The sequence below is a fragment of the Haliotis cracherodii genome, unplaced genomic scaffold (genome assembly GCF_022045235.1).
Source record: "Haliotis cracherodii isolate W230 unplaced genomic scaffold, xgHalCrac1.p SCAF_4, whole genome shotgun sequence".
Taxonomy (NCBI): domain Eukaryota; kingdom Metazoa; phylum Mollusca; class Gastropoda; order Lepetellida; family Haliotidae; genus Haliotis; species Haliotis cracherodii.
The window spans coordinates 2,955,350-2,979,565 of NW_027266297.1; the positions used below are offsets into that span (position 1 = coordinate 2,955,350).

The 24,216-nt window shown below is 40.3% G+C and overlaps 2 protein-coding genes across 2 annotated transcripts; one reads left to right on the plus strand and one right to left on the minus strand.

The window, feature by feature from the left end:
- Nucleotides 1-843: 843 nt before the first annotated feature.
- Nucleotides 844-11,106, plus strand: LOC139478608 (aggrecan core protein-like). The gene is made up of 5 exons (XM_071261159.1): nt 844-1,062; nt 7,592-7,685; nt 8,263-8,397; nt 9,216-9,374; nt 10,868-11,106. Exons 1-5 carry the CDS (start codon nt 844-846, stop codon nt 11,104-11,106), a joined length of 846 nt encoding a protein of 281 aa, XP_071117260.1.
- Nucleotides 11,107-15,740: 4,634 nt separating this feature from the next.
- On the minus strand, nt 15,741-19,916 carry LOC139480168 (adhesive plaque matrix protein 2-like). The gene is made up of 5 exons (XM_071263201.1): nt 19,823-19,916; nt 19,258-19,302; nt 17,637-17,671; nt 16,941-17,028; nt 15,741-15,894 (listed from the first exon to the last, which is right to left on the minus strand). Exons 1-5 carry the CDS (start codon nt 19,836-19,838, stop codon nt 15,764-15,766), a joined length of 315 nt encoding a protein of 104 aa, XP_071119302.1. The 5' UTR covers nt 19,839-19,916; the 3' UTR covers nt 15,741-15,763.
- Between the last annotated feature and the right edge of the window lie 4,300 nt (nt 19,917-24,216).

The following is a 24,216-nucleotide window of genomic DNA, read 5'->3' on the forward strand; positions in this document are numbered from 1 at the left end:
GGTCACTGATGATTTGATACATTTACAAACTGTGGTCTGTTTACAAGAAAAAAATCTGTCCATTTAATATCTTATTTTTTAATCAACAGACAGGTTAGATAATGTTTGTACAAGAAGATGAGGCTGTGTGGTATTAAAAGCAGAGGAGAAACCAACAAACAAGATTCGTACAAATGAATTGGAAGTTTCAATTTTTTTTGTATATATTGTTGTTTAACAGTGTAAGAGTCTACTCCTCTCCCGGCTCTGTGGGCAAACTGAAGTGGAGCTCTGTCTTTCTTAAAAGTATCTTGTAATAAGGCATATAAGTGAAACAGAGTCGACATTAAAACCCCATTTTCCCAACGTCAAAACACTATGAATTCTTGCTGATTACAAAGTAAATATTGAATATCCCCGTGAGGAATCGATATGTCCCCAGTACGTATTATCGAGCCCTGGCGGCGTGAACAGTTGCTCACACTATCAACCACTGGTTTCTCTGGCCCAGCCGTTATTTACAAACGGAAGTAATGTTTCTGGAATATTATTGACTGCAGCGTTAAAACCTTTAACTTCACTAGTAAAAAGAAGAAATTACTACAGCAAGTTAATGTCTTTTTAATGCTCTTTTTCTCAATAAATCACTACACGTGTTCATAATTTATGTATTGTAGACGTTTCAGTTAAAATGAAGCTGTGGGTTTTTTTTAGAAAAAGCTCTTTAGTTGTTTCCAAGTTTTCAACACAGTCACTGCCGTGGGTTCGGATACAAGCACATCCCCATCATGTCACTCGGTATGTAGGCAGACAGGAAACACACAGATAACAGTGTCCAGGGGAACTCAGACAATGTCTTCTGACATGATAGAGGCTGTTAAAGCTGCGTGGCTTATTGTGCTGGGTAGCTCGCAGGCTGCTGGTATGACTTTGTCCTCCGGCATCAGCGCGTGCAGAGACACGTGTGTGAATGCGGGAATGTGTGACGGGCCAATACTCCGGGGTGGGTATATGATTGCTTGTTATATGAACACTGGAAGCAGGAATTCGAAGGCCAAAGAATTTGCTAAAGAAAACGACCAGGTTAGTGTCAATCTTATAGCTAGGGTATTTGGAATAGTTATGTAATTAGTTGTTTCTTTTTTAGTTTATTAGTTTAGTTTATTTATATATGTTATATCAAATGTTTGATGGTTCGGAACGTCGCGATGTGAGCCTTTGTTATGAGTTCAACAAGTTCGGGACAATTTTCGTTTCTTGATCAACGCCGCACTCAGCAATAATAGGACCCAATCAACCCAACCACGGAGCCGATCCATTACTTTTGATATATATATGTATAGCAATTAAAGAGGTCGGTCGAACAAGTCAGAAGTTTCGATCATGCCTCGGCTTTTGGGCGTCTAAAGTGAGTATCAATCAATCAGTTTATTCATATAACTGTAAGGCCACAGGCCCATAGTACAGAATACATGACAATGTGGAAGCAGTTAGAAATGTTACAAGGATTCATTTCTTAATAACATGGCATGATATATAAAGAGAGATAGATTTGGTATAGCCGTTTTGCTCACATGTGATATTAAAGAGATAAACTTGTATTTATTTGGATGTACATAGTATTTTTGTTCAATATATTTTTTCCTTAAATTATCATATTTACAACATACAAGAAGAAAATGAAATTCATCTTCGACAAAATTTAAAGAACATTGTCTACATAATCTTACACATTTGGGTATTTTTGTGCCTGCCAACTTCAACCATTAACCTGTGTGAGCTGCATCTAAATTGTGTTGGTGATATTCTGCATTTTATAATATTTACATCAGTTAAATATTTTTCTGAGCATATTTGCATTTTAAAATATCTAACATATTCGCATTTGCTAGAAACATCTACAGTAGATCTCTATGTTTGAAAGTACATGTCAAAAAGCGTCTGCCTTATTTACGATATGAACATGGCATGATTCTCTACGAAACATTGGTTGTCCCAGATGTAGCCATACCCACATTTATACAGTAGACATTTAACATTGCATGCCCAATATTTATACAGTAGACATTTAACATTGTATGCCCAATATTTATACAGTAGACATTCAACATTGTATGCCCACATTTATACAGTAGACATTCAACATTGTATGCCCACATTTATACAGTAGACATTAGACACTGTATGCCCAATTTTGATCTCACATTTATACAGTAGACATTCAACATTGTATGCCCCATTTTGATCTCACATTTATACAGTAGACATTCAACATTGTATGCCCAATTTTGATCTCACATTTATACAGTAGACATTCAACATTGTATGCCCAATTTTGATCTCACATTTATACAGTAGACATTCAACATTGTATGCCCAATATTTATACAGTAGACATTCAACATTGTATGCCCAATTTTGATCTCCATTCTTTTCATACAATAGCATCATATTATAACACTTTTTTGGCAATCTACTTACTGGCATTTTTAGTCATTTTAACCAATATCTTATGATTTTTAAGTAGTGATATATATACAAGGGCATGCGACCACATTCACCATAAACCATTACGTTAGAAGTACTGTGTTTAACACCAAGAAATCTTTTGCATGCGTATAAATGTACGGATTCAATTTCTTTAGCCTCTGCAAAACCCCATATTTCCGAACCATAGGAAAGAATACGAGCTATTTTTGTGTCAAATTGTTTTAAGAAAGATTTTTAAGCACACTCGCTAAAATGTTCAAACGTTTGTAAACTTCCCAATAACATCTTTTTAGCTTGGATTGCTGCATTGCACATATGTCGGTTCCATGATAATTTACTTGAAAATATTACACCAAGATATTTATATGAGGTTCAGTTTGAAGTAATTGTCCTCAAAAGTGCCACTTTTCTTTTTTTTGACAGCGTATTTCCTTTGCTAAATACAACAATTTTTGTCTTATCTAGATTAACATTAAGTTTCCATGTATCACAGTACAATTCTAGCTGATTTATCAAACTTTGTAAACCTTTTACAGTTCTTGAGAACATGATTATATCATCTGCAAATAGTAACATAAATATTTTTATAAGTTCAGGATGTAATTGTATACCATCATCATAATTTCTTTTGATTTGGGCTGCAAGCTCATTAATAATAAAAAAAACAGAACAAAAAAGGGCTTAATACACATCCTTGGCGTACACCAGTATGTAGGATAAAGGAATCTGAATACATGCCGTTTTGTTTAACACATGATTTAACTTCCTTATAAATACCACATAACAATTTACCCATTTTATTAATGACACCATATCAATTAAATAGACACCATAACTTATCTCTACAGACTGAATCGAATGCTTTAGAAATATAGCGTACAATTTTCCACGTTAACGTTGAATATACCTATCTATAAGAGCCTGGAGGATAAACATATTATCAGTGGTTGAGTAACCTTGTCAAAAACCTGCTTGCTCTTCCCCAATCTTTTCAAGTGTTTCCGACCACAATACAAAGCATTTATGAATGATGGTAAGAAATATCTTACTGAATATACCGGTAAGTGTAATCCCCCTATAATTCTAACATCTGTCACTGAGCCTTTTTGTGAATTGGAACGATGATAAATTTGCGCATGATAAATACAAATGAAACAAATTCGATCACCGAATATTGTAACAACACAGTGCATACCTGGCGAAAAAAGTTATTTCAGCTTCAGTACACGTATTTAGTACTCGCCCGTGAAGAGATCACCCGTTTAATAACAATAACTGGTATTACACAGTGTTTATCATCCAAAACTGGCTCCCACAGGAGATATCGCTGTAGTTGAAAGAATGATGTTGGATGATAAATGAAAACTCACCCTCTTTGGATATCAAATATATCAACACTCGGCAAGCCTCGGAATGTTTCCACTTTTATCAACTCGTGTTGATATTCTCTCATGTACTGAGGAAACCGGGGGGGGGGGGGGGGGGGGGGGGGGGAGCGAGGGTCAAACTGTATGAACGTCGGAGTTTTTATCACATTTTTTAACCCCAATGGATGTTGATCGAAACACAATTTTATTTCGTACGTATTTCAGGTATAACATACCTGTGCACTCTGTGCTGGTTGAAAGAGACGACTAAAATTATGGGGCGGTTCAATATATAACAGGTTGGTTGTAAACTGCCGGCCGGCAAAAGAAAGTATACATTCATGTTTGATGATGGCTGAAATGACACAAACAAACAATAGTTAATCAATAGTGATGTATTTGATACGGGTATCATAGTTGCGTTTTGGACCTTAGAATTGCAGTGTTTAGCGACTGTTTTCAGCCTAGTAACGTTTTGATAACTTTTTTCATTTTTTAGCCAAATACAATTAGCAAGTGTATACTTTCCTCTCCCCAGCGTCCTGTCCACCACTGATTTGTCTTGTCTCGACTACTTACATACCGCTGCGGCCTATGACAACGCTGTTGTAGCAAAATACTGTCATCAGTCATGACGTCACATGTGTCCGTTTGGGGGGTGTTTAAGCCAATCACACGCTGTTGTTGCCATTAATAATATATGAATGAGTTGATTTTCTGTACTTCACGTCACGCTCATGACATACTTAGGTAAAACGAAATTTGTTTGTCGCATCTCGTGGCTACGATGGAAACGTCACTTTATATATTTAATTATTTAACGGTATATTAAATTTGCAGTTGGAGATTGTATGGGCGCTTCCAGCGTTGTTTCGTGATGTTGGACACCATTCCAGTAATGGGGTCGATCCTGTCTGGAGACGAAATGGTGTTTTTTTATCGGTTTGTTTATCAATGTGCAATGGTCGATTCAGGTTGTTATGTGTGTTTCTACGTGGATGTGAGAAATAAGAGGAAATAAACCTCAGCAGCTAACATCGCGTTTGAAAAAAATCAATACTTAACTTTGAACTTCAACAAGGAAGTTAAACCAGGAATATGTTATTAACCTTGTACATTTGAATATGGAATATGTTATTAACCTTGTACACTTGAATATGGAATATGGACAGTCACTGCATTTTGAATTATGAATGGGAAAATTTAATTAAAATAACTTTATTATATATTTAGAGATACTATATTTCTCTTACAGTGTATAGAGGTTATCACGCGATTGTGGTTTGAGAAGATATTAGGAATAGCCTCAACATTGCATATAGCGAGCCTAGGCGAGCTAATGACATAGTGTTATTCCTAATGCAGGATATTTACCTTCCCCAACATATACGAGCGTGATAACCTCTTTATCATATAATGTCATTCTTAAATTCTGTCATCAAAATAAGTATTTTCAAGTGATGTGTCAGTCCGACATTGACACCATAGTCCCAACTGAAACACTGTCTTTTAGACAGTTACAATACTACCATATAGGCAGAACGACAATAGACTATCGATAATTTTTTAACTTGATCAGTGATCGCCTTTCGCAGACAACCATCGGTAGGTCCCAAAGAAGAAATGCCCTTTATCAAAGGTAAGCCATTCAAGTTTATGAAACGTCACGTTTCTCTGGGGTCTATCTGACGTATCATAACGTTTCGTTACGGATTTACGAAATGCAGTCAGATATCCCCCAAAGTTACAAAATGAAACAAGATAACATTTTACATTTATTTCGGCCCAATTTTTTATTTCATTGAAAAGACCCCAAGCCGCAGAGGTCTACCAGCATAAGTATACCAGAATGGGAATTGATAATCCGGACAGTCATGGCTGAATGTTCTTCGTTTGTAAACACTGAAAGTTGGTTGGTTTGTTGTTTTACGCCGCACTCACCAATAGTCCAGCTATATGACGGCGGTGTGTAAATAATCGAGTCGGGACCAGACAATCCGGTGATTTATATCATGAGCATCGATCCACGCAATTGGGATTGCTGAAGACCTATTCTACCCCGGATCTTCACGGGGACAAGTATGGGTTGCTGAAGACCTATTCTACCCCGGATCTTCACGGGGACAAGTATGGGTTGCTGAAGACCTATTCTACCCCGGAAACTTCACGGGTCAAACACTGAAAGTAGTACCTACCTGATCTTTTATATTTGCATCTTTATCCATATATATCCTGTCGCGAAACCACCCATCATATGATAAAGCTAAATATACTCTAGGTTATTGTTTGATATAGTCGTGTTGTGGCTTAAAGGGACCCTGCAACTGTTGCCTGAACGTATTGCCGTTCCGTGTCAGCATTGTCAGAGAGCCAATAACTACATCTCTAAGTCAAAGAGAGGGTGACCTATCGACCGTTACTCTGAACTGTCCCCAGAAGCATTCATGTACTGACACACACACCTACAAGTTTGATACTCATATAAGTTGACTCAGCTTCAGTCCATCCCTCAAAATACAACTGCTAAACCACACAGGGTAGGCTCGTCACAGAGAAGTTAAACAGAGTGATGGAGATTAGCCTCGGGCAACTGAAAAGCTTGCACTACTCTGCTAGTGTCAAAGGTATCTTTGTAAAGTGTTCGAGCCTGACCTGTCTTTGTCACATGTTTTGGTACATCAGTTTGATTCGTTAACAAATACACCAGTGCATGAACTCATGTATGCCATTATCGGAAAACTAACGTGAACTCTTGACCATTACTCATCCCTTCACTGATTATCTGTCATCACCGTGGTTTGTTTCTCCTGATTAAATGTGTTCTGTCTCTGCTGATACATTGCGTGACAACGACAGCATCAACACAATCACAATGATACATGTGAAATGTCATATCTCTATCGATTCCCCTTTATGTTTGCGTTAATTCAGCTTTCCTTTTAATAAAACATCAGCAACATTAGAGCTATCATGTCGATAACCACCATTTAAAAGGTTGGTTTTGCTACAATTTTCTTATGTTTTTGGGATGCATTATTACCTTATAACAATGTAAGGAAGGGGGAATAAGTAGCTTACTTCACGGACCCCGTGATGGGAGAGAACTTGTCGCCTGGATCTGTATCAATAGACACCGAAACCCCTCAATCGTAGCGTTACATTAGATCGACTTAGTGCTTTAAAACAGTACTATCATATAACGAAGTTGGTAATGATGAACAAGGAACCCAATTATAACACTCCAGGAGAGACAATAAATGTTATTAAAAATTACACATCAAACTTCGGATAAAACCAACTAGTTTCAATGGCCTTTGAGTTCGTCATACTGGAAGTGCATGTACAAATACAATTAGGTATTGTTGTAGTGAGTGAGTGAGTGAGTGAGTGAGTTGGGTTTAACGCCGCTTTTAACAGTATTCCAGTTATATCGCGGCGTGTCAGCTTAATGTGGGAGGTCTCAGACGTTTACCACTTCGGTGAAACCAACGAGCACGGGTATGGTGCTGACAAACCTAAAAATATAATCAGGGCGAACTGGGATTCGAACCCACAATCATAGGTTTCTTGCATCCCCAAGGGACGCAACTCTGCACAGCGAATCACGGCGCCTTAGACGACTGGGCCACCCGTGACCCCAGCTATCGTTGTAAACATGAAGACTGATGTACAGAAAATGCAGGCAAATGAGTCGGTGATGCAGTGTGAGGAGCGGAATTACCATTGTGAACTAACAGATAACGCTTTGCACACAGGAACAAGACATCCGAGTTGAAGTAACGGAGATCGTCTGTGCAGAGTCAGTCACGACTGTGTCCGACACACGTGGGGCCTCCGGCTGTTTGTTTGGTAGGTGGAACACGCCAGTGTATTTGTTTTGGAAGAAATGTCCCATATTGTAGATTTTGGGGGTAACGTTACAGTTTAGATCTATGAGAAGCCGTCACACCAGTGGGTGTCCGATTGCTTTTAATTTGCTGACTCAGCACTAATCCAGCTGCATGACAGTGGTCTTTAAATGACCGAGCCTCGACTAGACAATCTTGTATTTGACATCATGAGCATTAAACTACGCAATTTCGATACGGTGTCATGTATCAACCATGTCACTGAGCCTGACCAGCCCAGCCCAAATCGAAACTAATCACTAGCATGGGTTGCTGAAGACCAAAGGTAACCCGGATATTGTCGGGTAGATTGTGTTTGAAGATGGAACCGTATGCTCTTGACAAATAAACTGTTCCCAGTAAGTGTAATAGATGGTGTTACCATCAGGTCACACACCAGACGAATGGTCAAGGAGTAGCGCTCAAACGTCCTTACAAACAATAAAGACGTTTCTATTAAAAGTTTCATGTCAAGACAAAATATATGTTTGATCGATTCCAAAGTATATATGAATAGGAAGATTTATACACATTCACAGACAGATGTACAGTCATCGTGGGTACAAAGATGGCTTCCGAATGTCAGTCTCCATGGGAACTGAGAGATGTGGCCGACATGGTGTACAACTGTACAAGAGGAGACAATCACCGCACACCTACATGCGTCGGAGATGGTAAGTATAAACGTTGTAGTATTAAAGTGCCACAGGTTCTCCATTTAACATTTAAAAAATCTTGGTCAGATTTATCACCAGGGTGATCAATAATTTGTGGTTTTGTTTGGAAGATAATCCGGGGCTTTATTTAGTTTTAACATCAATATCGCCCGGCAATTTGCCGAAGGGTTGTCTTCCCTTGTCTCTACTCGCTCACTCGGCTGGTCCGTGAAACAGTACATATCTTAGTAGGAAGCGACATGGGCCGAGTGAACCCGATTGTTTCCACACCGTTGCCAACTATCAACTGAAGCAGAAAACAGCCAGGTGACCTGGTTATTGTATAAATATGTGAGAAACATTCTTATGAGTGACGTTATTTCTTATGGCCTATTTGACTGTACAACTCTCTCATTCATTGGGTATTTTGATAATTGCTTAAGAACTTGCTTCAATATAATGATTTTATACATATTTCTATAGGCATATACATTTCTCATGACAATACAGTAAAAAAAGGGTTCCATTTTTTTTCTTTCTCGTTACGTTTTTCTTATTTTTAATCGGCAGATAAAGATTATTTCAATTTCCAACCTAATTTCACAACTCTTCCAAACCAACTGAAACCAATGACGCCTACTTCAAAAGCAGGCAGCCTGTCCTGGTTTGCAAAACTAGCGACTGGTGGCCTTTTATCAAAAAGTGTTAGACATAAAAAATAACTCCTGAGTTAAAAAAAGGACCAACTTATGAAATGGTTTTTAGGGCCTGGCGGTGATGAGAAGTCATATCTATTATTGTGGCTTTCTATGAATGTGTGATGTTTCCACCAAAAGGTTATGTCGAATATCAGGCTGGGGAAGAGCAGATGTACATCAAGGAGTATTCTACAAAGATGACTTGGGACCAAGCCTCTGAACAGTGCCGCTCGGATGGGGCCAGGCTCGTTAAACTGGATACAAGAGTGAGACAGGCAGCCATTAAAAAGTACCTGAGTAGGTCACCATGCACCAAATACACTATTTGTTGTTTGTAAAATTGGGGTTAATCTGGGAACATTCTAATCTGATTTTGTTCTTGTCCTTTAGGGCTCTTGGGCATCGCATCACAAAGCCAGTTTAGGGCTAAGGCGTTTGTAACTCTTTAACATAGACTTATGCGACGATCACATCCCTGAGGTCGCTTTATGGCGCCGTGCCCTTGTTTTGTTTGTCCACCACTACAAGATGGATGAGTAGATAACAACACATATGGTGTGTGGAAGGGGTGAGAAATGGTGCCATTTTGACCCACAGGGTGTATAATGTTAGACGTATATGTTTGGCACTTATAGCAACTCAAAATGGAAAGTTAAGTCTGAAATGTGTCAAAAAAGGGAAACGGTTTGCTAATATGTGAACATATGTCACTACCAGTTTAATTTCCTTTGGAGTTTGTTTGTTGTTGTTTAACGCCGCACTCAGCAATATTCCAGCTATATGATGGTGGTCTGTAAATAATCGAGTCTGGACCAGACAATCCAGTGATTGACACCATGAGCATCGATCCATGCAATTGGGATCGATGACATGCATCAACCAAGGCAGCGAGCCTGACCACCCGATCCCGTTAGCCGCCTCTTACGACAAGCATAGTCTCCTTTTACAGCAAGCATGGGTTGCTGAAGACCTATTCTACCCCGGATCTTCACGGGACAATTTCTTTTGGAGTTACTCGCTTCATGTTGTTTCTGTAGATTGACTTGTACATGTGATTTTTATATCAAGTCAAGCAGTTTGTTTGCACTGTAATACTTCACTCGAACTTATGACAGGCACTGAAAGCATGTAGCACGGCAATAGCGTTCGCTAACATGAGGGGGGCACCCCTAAAGAAACTAAAGCAAGCCTTTCAAAGATTTTTCGTTCTACACCGCGCGTCACCATTTTGACGTCATATCGCTCATTGTGACGCCAAAGATATGACCATTGTGACGCTAAAGATAAAGCGCCAAAATAGCAAGCTCTCCGTTGTCTTCAAAACAAGAAAAATATTCACTAGATTTTTATCGTGTTTTCAGATCGAAATGTATTGTCAAACACTTTGAATATTGTAGTAACGGCAACAAGTTTTGTAGCCTAATTATTTCAATATACCTACCGACAATGACTGTAAAAAAAGTACTATTCTAAAAATGTTAGCTTCCGCGGTGATGCGGCCGTCAAATCGGCTGTTTCAGTCCGGTTCTTTTTATTGTGAATTGATACCTCTGACTGACCAATCAAAATCGAGTATTTTCCAAATTCATGCTCCCAGTTTTCAGAGCATTCATCACAGATTCGTCGTCACATCAACTCTGACCACGCCCCCTTTTATTGTAGGTCAGGGTCTAAGCGGTATTTATGTCCTCCAATCTTATTCTTAACCCGGAACAGAGTAGAATCTTGGCATATTCAACCGATAACCAGCCCCTACCTCCCATACTCATCCAGACAGTCGTCTGTTGCAGCTCCGCACTGGATAGGGCTGAGGGATCTACATGACAACGACACTTACGTGTGGACTGATGGGTCCCCGCTCAGCTTCAACGCGTGGTGCATCAGGGAACCATCTCACTTTAGTAAGTTCTCTGGAGAGAAGGAAGACTGTGTGGAGATAGCTTGGCGGGGTTACATAATGCCCTCGAATCAGTGGAATGATGTGCGCTGCGACAGCGTCATTCCCTTCCTGTGTGAAAAACTGATTTAAAGACAAAGGACAAGTAAAGGACATTTTGCTTGGTGGTCGGTTATGACAAAACGTGACTATACACCCTCAACAATTCTGGTGTTACATTTCCATTCAAATATGGTAAATAATTGGAGCCATATTCCACCATAGCTTCGTCCGATTTGAAAAATTCTGTGCTAAAAATAGCCGTCCAATAATACAACACTCATGAGCGAGATACTTTCTGTGCTAATTGCAGGACACAATCCGACAGGGTTTTTTCATGTTCTTTCTCAATTAGGTGGATCGATGCTCATGATGTCAATCACTGGGCTGCCTGGCCCAAACTCGATTATTTACAGATCGCCGCCATTTAGCTGGAACATTACTGAGTGCGGCGTTAAACAACAAACAAAACATCATTTACATTCAACGGCATGATCTAGCTGGTGTATTGTCAACTATGAAAGAAGCATCTCTGTACTTTTCACGCTTTAATACGGTAAAAAAGCAAACTACAAATATTATAAATATAGATTTTTGTTCATGTCGATTGTTTTTCTGTTATTTTGCAAAAAGCAATTAGGTTATAAAAAACACAAATTACTGATACCATAACAAATTGTCATGATATATACTCACACGCAAAAAAACCCGCAAGTGGTTGGTTTTAAGCAAATATGTAACAAACACGGAACCATAAATTGATACGAGTTTTATCATGAAGTGAAGCCTGATGGTGTTATCAATATTTTTGGTTGCATTTTGGAAGCCCCGAGTAAAAACGCAACATAAAAAACGAATCGCTAAAACGCACCCTTTCAAGGAATATGTGGGTATCATGCACCCATTTCTCGCAAAATCGAAAATGCACGAACTGTACTGTGTATAAAACTGTGGCCGATTCTTAGACCTACCACTCCTTGGTCAACAATGCCACGCCTAACTCAAATTCAGAGAAACCAGGCTATCGGACGTTTGGAAGCTGGAGAGTCTGTCCGAGATGTTGCCCGTCCTTGCAACGTTAACATAACTACAATTTACCGTCTCCTGCATCTATCCAATGCTACACAGACCACAGATGACCTTCCTCGGAGCGGTCGTCCTAGGGTCACCAAATTACCCGTCAACACCAGCGACATCCGTTCCTAACTGCAAGTGAAACTGCTCGACATAATCGACACATTAGCCGGGACACTGTGATCCAACGTTTCCGTTTCAACAACCTCAGATGTCGCCGACCAGCACGTCGTCCTGTTCTCCAACCACGGCATCGACAAGCACGACTTCAGTGGGCACAGGGTCATCACAATTGGCATCATCGTGAGTGGAGGCGTGTCATCTTCTCTGAATAAAGTCGCTTTTGTGTCTCCCATGCAGACAGAAGAGTCAGAATTTGGCGGCCTTCGAGGTGATCGTTTCGCTGACAGAAACGTTGTGGAAAGGGATCCATGGGGTGGACCTAGCGTCATGATATGGGCAGGGATTGGACTTTATGCGAGACTTGGAACCATGTGCCTTCTGAATGTTGGTGAAGGTCGGGGACACGGCGTCACTGCTCAGCGATATATCGACCAAGTGATCAGACCCCACGTTGTTCCATTTTTTGCACAAAATCACCAAACATTTTCCAGCAGGACAACGCTCGTCCCCATGTTGCCAGAGCCACCATGGCCTTTCTGTAACAACATGACACCCGTGTTCTACCGTGGCCAGCCCTCAGCCCTGATCTGAACCCAATCGAACACTTGTGGGATGAGGTTCCAAGGCGTCTGCACAATGTGCGCCCAGTCCCTACAACTGCCGATGAACTACGTACAGCTGCTTTGGATGTGTGCAGGAGGATCCCTAGGGCCTTCATAAATCATCTGATCCACTCAATGTACAGGAGATGTGTGGCAGTGATCAATGCTAATGGTACATGGTCACACCAGGTATTGACTGACATTTTGGGTATTGACCCGAAACTGTGTAAGCCCTTAAGATTTGAAAAAAAAACAATTATGCCATCTGCCTTTTAATCCATTAAACTGTCTTCAGTCAAATGTTTTGTCAATCTTGCCCTATTAATATTTCTTGTCTTTACTGTTGAAAATAAATAACATGTATACTGCATACTCGACTTGCGTTTCTTTTGCGTGTGAGTATATCTATTTGTAAATTCTATGTGTGGATTTTGACTGAAATATTGTAATGTAATTACAGAAACAAATATAAGTACATATCATTGTTTGAATCAAACTGAAATATACATTTCTCCGTTAATTAATCTAGGGGAATCACTCTATAAACTACACATACAGACAACGGATGCCCGGCAAGGCAGCATTTTGACTGTATGCTTGTATTTCTGTGTTCTGGTTCAAACGTGTGTACATATTATCATGATGTATATGTTAATGTTTATGCAGGATACGTTTACGGTATATTATATTGTATAACCTTTATAACGCACCAATCATACAATAGCTAAATTGCTATACTGATCAGATTTAGTTCCTGAGATAATGTGTTTCATCAGTTACCATTATGTCTATTGAATCTTTCATAAATCATTTTCATGAATTCTTAAAATGAAGCATTCAAAAAAAGATTCACGAGATGAAATAAGTTCTACTGATGGCAATAGTCATACAAATGTCAAGGATTTTAAGGATTTGTCGGATAATAAATGACAAAATAGCTTAAAGGACATAAATCAAAATCCTAATCATTAAGTGTCCCCATTAGAAACTGATAGTTTAATGACTGGTAAATAAAACCCATTTTAACTTGGCCAATGACCAATCAAATAGATAAAAAAATATACCATAGGTCTTTTAATGTACTGGTTCCCAAAAAGTTAATGAGTGTCCGACACAATCAGGTCATGAAGATTTAACACTTGCAATGGTTTTATGGATGGGGCAGAATACTCCCATTCTAGGACTTCAGAAGGAAAGCTTTCTGACCTGTTCATACACTAACATATATACATATAAAGATAGTTAAGCAACCCCCATAAATTTTCTGTATAGTTTATAAGAATCACGATAATGATAAAATGGACAGAGTTGGAGAAAACATTATGTTTGTAAAGAGCAATCATCTGAGAACAAAACATTTAAAACAATTTTGAGCCAGAATGAAATTTTAATTGAGATATGGTTGCCCAAACACCAGTACTGTTTTTAAAAACAACACAACACCCTCTATGAGTTTTGGGGCAATGATATATTATTGCTCATAATGAATAAAAATGTGTATTAACGTCCATTAATGACATTCGCGTGTCAAAAGGTTGAATAATAGGTGGGGCCACCGCGTACCGGATGACAGCCTCGACCCTTCTCCTCATCCCTCCAGTCAGACGTCGGATCATCTGAAGGGGGAATAGCGCCCATTCGTGATGCAAAGGTGCTGCCAAATTGATCAGGATTGTGTGGAGGAGGGTCCATTGCCTGCACTCTACGCCCAAGAATGTCCCAAATGTGCAAAAAGCAAGGTGTTCTGTGAGGGTGTTCTGTGAGGGTGTTCTGTGAGGGTGTGGCCTTCAGAGCTTACCATTGGCGGCAAAGTTGGGTAGGCGAGGCAACATCAGGGACGGGCTGTTTAGCCTCCAATTCACAAATGGCAGAAAACGTGGTTGGCGACGTTACAGCAAGAGGTTTGTCGGACAACAATTCTTGACCATGAACGGTATGGGGGCGGAAGTGGCATGGCGTGGGGCGGTATCACACATGACAGGCGAACTGATTTGGTTATTGTGAGTTGACATTCGATTGGCCGGCCATATGTTGAACTTTTGCGTACTGTCGTTGCTCCATTCGCTAGAATTATCAATAGAAACTTTGAACTGCATGATAACAATGCCAGACAACATCGTGCCCAAGTCGTCACCGACTATCTCCGACGAGAAGGCATAGGGACATAGGACTGGCCCGCTAAGTCCCCTGACATCTGTGATACGTTCTTGGGTGGCGAGTGTCCGCCAGAGACCTAGCACCCCCACCTACGCGCTCCGTTCCATATTAAAAGAAAGAGGTATCTCCTCTACAGTGGGACTACATCAAATTTCAAAACACAATAGGTTTATCTCCTAATTGACTAGTTCACTTTGTTATGGCCCATAGTTGAACGTTAGTCAGGCTTAAAACTGTTTGACCAGCCCTCTTATTTTGCACAAGATCTGACGAATCGTAATATGTCGCTGGCCTGTGACAGAGGTACTAGGCTGGCCGCAAGGAACTCTGGGTAGGAGAGTGGATTATTGCAATTAAAGCGACATGTGTGTCGGTGTATCTGTAGCTCATCGTACTATTCCGGACTAATGAGGGTTTTATAAAGCGAGCTTACTTAAATACCATGCCACAGTTTAACATGAATACCCCATTCAGACACAGTATACTGTCTTCCGAACCGATAGTCTGTGTGTTATCCTTGTAATGGCGATCGCCAGACAGGGTAACAACAAGTACCATCTTTTAACATCGGTTGGTATAACGCGCCGCGGATCGAACCCCGACCTTAAATTCTCCGGCCTTGTGCACTATCCACTAGACCACGGAGGCGGTCTCGGAATTTGCTGAAAGCATGAAGAGGTGGCGGTCGTGATGTTAACCTAGTCATAAATCAGGTTTCAGCGTGCGTAAGGATGTCCACATACAAATAGTTCATTTAGAAATACTTAAATCTAACTTAAGTTTTTATTTGTCATTTACACGTGAGCTTCACAAATAACTCCAACATAACCGGGAAGACAAGAGCAGGTGTAGCCCTGTGTCGCGTCTGGGAAACAGACCCCTCCGTTCTCACATGGCTTGTATCTGCAGATGTGGCTGTCTTTAGCTGCAAACAGATGTTATGACATGGATAAACATATGGTGACGCTATGACACGGATAAAAACAGTAATGCTGTGAAACGGATAAACACTGTTATGCTGTGACATGGATAAACACGGTGACGATGTGACACGGATTAACACGGTAATGCTATGGATAAACACAAATTGATGATATAATATAGATGAACGCTGTGATGCTATGACATGGATAAACACAGTCATGATGTGACACGGATAAACACAGTAATGCTATGGATAAACACAAAATGATGATATAATATAAATGAACACATGGTGATGGTATGACACAGATAAACAGTGATGCTATATGATATGGATAAACACATAGTAACGCTATGACGGATAAACACATATATAGTAACGCTAAGACACGGATAAACACAGTGATGCAATAGATAAACACAAATTGGTGATATGATATACATAAACACATTGCGATGTTTTGACACGAATAAACGCATTGATGATATGGATAAACACGGAGTAACGCTGAAACACGGATAAACAGTGATGCTTTGTCATGAATAAACACATGGTGATGCTATGACACGGCTAAACAGATTGTAACGTATAAACACATAATAATGCCATGGATAAATCAAATTGATGCTATGTCATGAATAAACACATCGTGATGCTATGACACGGCTAAACAGATTGTAACGTATAAACACATAATAATGCCATGGATAAATCAAATTGATGCTATGTCATGAATAAACACATGGTGATGCTATGACACAGATAAACAGATTGTAACGTATAAACACATAATGATGCCATGGATAAACACATATTGATGCTATGTCATGGATAAACACATATTGATGCTATGTCATGGATAAACACATATTGATGCTATGTCATGGATAAACACATAGTTTTTAACAAAAAGTACGGGACCCCTCCCACCAGAATTTCAGGTGGTATCTGAGGCAAAGCTCCCCCTCCGTCGTTATTCACCCAAGTGTTACAGCATGCATAAACATAGACCTGGGGCTAAAACCACATGTTGTGCAGACACTCACCGGCACACACGGCTTGGCGTGGACAGGGGTCTTTCTTGCAGTACACAAGTTCTTGTACACACGTCTCGTCCCCGGCACAAGACAGGGCCTGGAGGAATAACATTGTCTGTCAGCGTCAACTCAGCCCAAACCATGTCAGCAGCAGTGATGCTAGCGCTACGACTATTGGAACTCTGTCATATCATTTTACCTTATATGTGAAATACTTGAATTGTATTCGTCAATGACGTGTTCCATGTCCCATGATACACCGTGGTACTACTTCGAAAAATATACCCCGCCGTCATGGCAACAGGCGTTTTGCCGATCTCTGGAATATCTGCATGTCAAGCTCCTTACAGGGAAACGGCGTCACGTCATGTATGTTAACATTGACTTGATGTACGTGTCGTCTTGAGTTCACCTGGCAGTATCGCGACAAAAAAAAGCTTACAATCTCAAGTTATAATATAGCTTAGGAGTTGGGACATAATATAGCACCAGGATCGCTTTGTATCACTAAAACATAGGTTACTGCCATATTTGTTTTGTGAGATACGTTCAATACAATACTGAGGTAGGTGCAGGCATGCCAATTTGGCATGTTGAGGCCACGTGTTATTTTATGTATTCCAGCCCTTTAGAATAACTCGATGACTATCTTTCATTTCTTTTCTGTAGCTTTATATTTGTATTCACGTAGCAGCTTCAACGTACTGCGCAGTCCGTAGCCCTCTTCACACCGGGGTCACCTGCAACACAGAACGGCGCCTCAGTAGATATATATTATTGTAGAGACACTTCTATAACTATTTAATACACTACATACACATGTGCAGGCGCGTGTGTGGGATAATGGGAGGTAAGCATGTGCGTATATGTAAAATGATAGTGGTTGGTTGGTTTGTTGTTTTACGCCACACTCAGCAATATTCCAGCTATATGACGGCAGTCTGTAAATAATCGAGTCTGGACCAGACAATCCAGTGATTAATATGATGAGCATCGATCCATTATAATCAAAACGTTTTAAAACAATAGTCATACAAAGTATATGTTTACACCACAAAGGATCCTATGTGATAACTGCCCTGATCCCACAACCAGCGCATATACATATTGAAACTCCGGCTAGAGGCCGAGCTGTAGCAGTGACGTCATAGCGGAGAGACGTCCGCCATTTTCCTTTGTTGACAGTGCATTAATGTATTAATGTACATGACAGTGACGTGATTTTCCGTTATTCTCATATTCAAGACACGAAATGTGTATAGCGAGTTTAAGTTTGGATACAGCGATGGAAACCGACTGGGCATGCCGTGAGAGAGAGAGATCCACACAAACTAAAAGAAGTTGGTTACGAAAATAATTTTTGCATTCATTGTAAAACATAATCAATGACTGACTACCGTCGTACAATAATTACAGAGGACCGTGCAAAGATTACATGCTAAGGCTTAATATTTGGCACAGTTTTGGTGTACAAAGTTCTCATATTCAGTTCATTGTCTTGCATACTTGAAACCCTAGTATGTATCTGATTCTGCAGGAGGGGCCTCTCTTGTTTTATTCACAAAACTTGCAGAAAGAATTCTTCTACATTTTTGTCTTTCATAAACTAGACTTGAAGTTGAGAATCTGTTGTGTGCACAGTATCTGTAGCTTCATATCCGCCGAAACAGGTTCCATTTGGCGTAAAGGGCAAAATAGCTGTGAAAATTTTATGAATTGACCACTGAAAATCAGTGATGACACCAGGTGTTTGCGGAAAGGAAAAGCATGTCCCTACCGGAAGCATTACAAAGTAAGTATGTATTGCCCGACCCTGCAGTAGTCCTACCATGCGACGATGGCCTGTAAACAAACCAGACAATCAAGTGATCGATGGATCAGAAAATCCAGTAACACAAAAGTGTATTTACTGATTTTGTTGAAACTGATAAAAACTACATGGTAATTTTGAAATACGTCAGCTGTGTACGTGTGCTGAGATTCTGCTGCCAAAACGTAAAGAAAACACAATAGTCCAGCTTTATGACAGATTATGTACATATATGACATCATGAACGTCGATCTGTACACCGGATTAATTAGACTATGATGAAAGGTGGATGTATGTTATCCATGGATTTGCTTTACAGGTGAACATCTGTGTCGAACTCTTATGTGTCGAAGTTCCGGTTGTGCCGCGATATATATCAGTTAATGCTTGAGGAAAGTTGTCATACGAAGGTTAATTATTGAGATGCTTACGGATTCGCAGATCCTGACCGGAATAAGGGACACAACTCACCGAGATACGTCCCCTCCTCTGACAAGTGATTACAGGTAAACTTACCTATGGGACCTGATGCCACAAGTGCCGAGAATGAAAGCAAGGTAACTGAAAGACCAAAACAAGGCACCAGTCACAGACATATGTCCTGGGAAGTGAATAAAGCCGAACGTGACGAAAGTTTTCATCGCTTTCGTGGCGCCCAGGAACATATTGCAAGCAGGCAAGTGATTACAATGATTGCGAATGAGGGATTCAACTCAACAATCAGCAGATCCGGACACAGCTAAGGGGTACAACTCCGTACAGCAAGTTACAATTAACCCACTGGTTATGCTGACATTCAGCGTGCAGCCTTACTCCTGAAATATGATCCCATGCGGGGAACTTATCAAAATATACGACAGAGAACAGAATATAATATGTTCATATATATCAAGTTGGAATCGTTCGAAAATATTAACATTCTCATATCATATATTAATTTCTGTTTTCATACATACATATGTGTGAAAAATATGACAGTAGGGGACATTTGTTGGTTTATAAATATTGTTATATGTCAGCAACCCCCCTGATACAAATCTCTGATGTATATGATTCATAAACACGGTATTCGTTCTCTTACCAATGGCTAGCTTCATATTGGCTCAGTATGTTGGTCAGCTGTGGAAACCTGGCGATTTTGTCGTAGTTTATATCAAATATATAGTTCAGTGGCCGTCGCCTACTATCTGTCATAGATAAATATTATCTGTAAGATAACTGTGGTGTATATTCTAACACTCCTATTTGCGTTACCTTTTGTGGATCTTGTTCCAGATAGTAACAACTTGAGTAAAACTGATTGTCTTCATTCATAGCAAACAAATTGCACTGAACCTCGTTATATTAACACCGGTCCGTGAAGCCAAAACCTCTAATAACAACAGCGTATCCCAAACGTCGTGGCATTGAAGATGTCTGAACCTGTCACAAAGTTCAGCAAGATTCTAGCATGGTTTTGTCAGGTTCCCTGTGCTTAAAGCATCATAAGGCAAAGCCTTATTAAAATCTGTTCACCCTGGCATCAATAATATAAAGGTTCGACTATAAAACACAACAACTCAAAAACGACTGTCAGGTAATGGTATTGAGCAGTGTGCTCCCGTCCTCATAATTCAGTGTACAGTATACAAAGTCTATTTTTAGGGAAATTGAAGGAAATGTTGTTAAATTTGGTTATGTCAACAGTTTATGAAAAGTAATCTGTGGATGTGGTTACACATTTTGTGTGAAAATAAAGTGGGTCATTGAAAACAGGAGTAAGAAAAAAACTTGCAGCTACATGACCCCTACCATGTTTTGAAATATTGTAAATTTGTGCTGAAAAAAGCAAATTTATTTTAATTATATTATATAGATAGGATAGCTAAGATATGCATAAGCATTTGTGTATTATACGAAATGATTTGTTTTGGTTTTTTTAAATTTTAAAAGTTTAAATAAAACTATTTTTAAAATACTAAAACTATACTCTTCAAAAAAAGAAACGCAAAGCCAGATTTGTGTGAGGTAGGAAAAACATTTATACGAAGAACCGTACAAACCGCATTGAGCCAAAATGTTGTGGAGAGAACACTTGGTGTTTGTAGTCATCTCAGTTATCGGTAAAGTCCAAGGTGAAGGTCAGCTACCATCAATAACGCCTATGTCCCCCGATGGAATAGATAACAGCCTGACATCTCCTGCCCATGGAAGAGACGAGTATACGAATCACATCCTGGGGAATGGTACCCCACACGGCCTGCATAGGAGTTGAGGGCATACCCTGTGTTGACGACACCAATGCAGTCGTTGTTGCCGCTTTATTGGCTGTATCCTACGCAATCCTGGTATTGTCGTAGTTTTAGAGGTGGATGTGGAGGTTCTTTCACGTAAGTGACGTAGCGGTATGAATCTGCCCTGTGCTCTAACAGTGATACGTGGTCGACCGGATCTGGGAAGGTCACGTGTTGTCCCGTGTGTCTGATAACGGTTCCACGTCTTGTAATGGTGCTTGATGCTGAGTGGAAACCCTAGTTATAGCTGAAGATGATTCTCTTGTTTGCTGCCGGCCGGTTGCGTTATTGCGTGGGGCTTCCGTCAGTCGTGACATGTTTTCGCTGTTCACTTGCTGTAAGATTGTGATGGCATGCAAATGAAAACCGAACGTTTTCATAGACGAACAAGTGATGTTGCATGTGCACGCCATGTTGGTGCGTTTCTGTTCCAGGCCCACACGGTTGGGTATTTGCAATGTTTCCATCTTTTCACCAAATTTCTGCAGTACCTCATTCTTTCCACAAATATCAATCTCAGTCCACAGAGAAATGACAATATTTGGTATTAATTGTGTATGTATGTCGGCAACACTGTAAGATATTTACGATTTTAATACTTTCGCGTTTCCTTTCAGCAGAGTATAATATGGCTAACTTAAGATTTTTCAGGGGTAAAATTAAACATACCACAAAATCAACTGAAGGGTATAGTCTTTTGTTCCTTAGTTTACCTCTTTTCTTTTCGGATAAATACCCCGGACATACTCGCCACCATAGCTTCGTTTTGAGCCTGGTTCGAATGGCACGACGTTAAAAATAGCGGTCCAATCAAATTACACACACGTGAGAGGTAATTACCAGCTACGTGGTTGTAAGGGAGGTGGGTATGGAGACGTCACTTCCGGAACGAAACTGTGGTGGCGAATGAGTGAGTGAGTGAGTTTGGTTGCGGGCTCACGATGCGGGAGGAGAACCCGAAGTGACGTAGATCTTGGACGTTTTACCATTTTGTGAAACCACTGTAGCAACATTATCAAGATTGTGGCGAATGGGACCAGTGTATTTATCAGAATAGAATCTATGATAGTGATTGATGCCCTGGATAGTCGAGGAGGATTATGTTAAGCGTATCACAGTACATGATATCAAAGGAATTAAGCAATAAGCAAACAGTAATTGATACACCAGTGCCATGAACACTCTCAAGCAATGGATTATTTCACCTGCACGTTAGACACATCCTGATTAAGGGGCGGACCAATTGTATTTAGGTAGGGGGGGGGGGGGGGCGGTTATTTTGGGGTAGAGTCATGTTTTTTGCCTTCATTATTAGCGGCTGAAATTTTGTTTCGTCACAAGGTTTGTTTTTACGTCATATTTCAAATTCAACACATGGAACGAATGTTAATTTTTCACACCGTTCATTTTTATAACAGTACAATAGCATTTTGTATATAACAAATGTCTATGTGTTACTAGCAAAAGCCCCGTGGCAGAAAACTGAACAACCTGACATGTTTGTACTCACAGCTGCTCGAGGAGTGTACTTTCCAATTACTAAGATTGTGGATGATGGACATAAATAGTATAACTTGGTGTAAACTGACGAAGAAACCTCACCAAACAGAAATTTGGACTCGTTGGGTCCAAACCCACAAAAGTGGTACAAAATGGTTGAGAATCAATCACCCAAACACAACCAAAACAACTTGCTACCGTTCTCATATCAATGGAACTTTAGTTTGAAGTGAAATTTTGGCTGCACTTACAGCATGCCAACCTACGAAGATAGGGGTATAAAAGAAACGATGCACTGTGCATTTACACTCAAGCCGTTGAACAGTAGCAGGCTAAGATTAACCCTACAACAGAAAGAACAGGCTGTTGGTATGATACAATAAGGAGCAACGCATGACCACGTCGCAAGGAGTTTTGGCTGTGGGCGACTGATAGCCACCAGGCGCATGGCCTGATTCAAAAGGCCTAGGAGTGGCAGACCTGCCCAGTCACCAAACCACCCATGAAACGCTACACGCGTATCCTCCATCTGAGGAATTATATTATCACTGTGGCGTCATCAACTGTGACAGTCAGTCTCTGGACAGTGTACAGAAGACCGATGAACGTAACACTGACGCTGCAATGCTGTACAACAGAACCTGGCAAAGAGTCGTGTTAACAGGCGTGAGCAGATTCAAACTTTTCCTGGCAAAATGGAAAAATGTGCGTCCTAAAATTGTTGCATTCAAGATGTCGATCACTTTGGAGGTGGCAGCATCTGTAGCCCTGTCAAGTCGGCATCATTACTCCTCCTTTCCTTTCAGCATCTGTAACCAAGTCATGACAGATCTAATTATATTAGAAGGAGATATCACTGGACAGCGTTATATTGACAAGTCTATCCGATAAGGTGTACTGCCGTTCTTGCAACAGAGTGGCGGTCGGGTAGCCTAGTGGTTAAAGCTTTCGCTCGTCACGCGGAAGACCCGGGTTCGATTCCCGACATGGGTACAATGTGTGAAGCCCACATCTGGTGTCCCCCGCCGTGATATTGCTGGAATATTGCTAAAAGCGGCGTAAAACCATACTCACTCACTCTAGCAACAGAACAGGACAAACCCTGATTTAACAGCACAATCACCAGACTTATCACTACAGAACTATTGTGGGGTCCCCTTGACCGTCAAATCAGAACACGGCTAGGTCGCCCTTATTACAAGGATCAGTTAGCACAGGCCCTCTGAGAAGAATTGTGTTGAATCCCATTTCTTGTGATCTGACGTGTCGCTTCTTCTTCTCATCGTCGAGTTGGGCCGCGCATTGATTCCAGCGGTGGGCACATACACAAGACTGACTGATAACGTGTGGTATTCTGAAGGATTAAAGGGAGTTTCATGATTTCAGTCTTGATGGTTGATCGAATACTGAACAACTGACCCCATCCTCCAAACTGTGGACACCTTCTCTTTTGTCCTCATTCATGGCTTAACTTGTAATGATGTTGATACATAATTCATTTCTCTTGACAATACGAGTATGTTAATGTTGTAATTTTAGGGTAAGTGATGCTTAATGGGCATTTCACATCACAGTCAACACCTGTTTCAGTCATATCACGGCGGGAAAAGTGGGGTCAGACAGACACAGTCATTTGCATGATATGGAAATGAAAGATGTGAAATGATTATTAATGTCTCATGTTCATGCCTCTTTGTAAAAG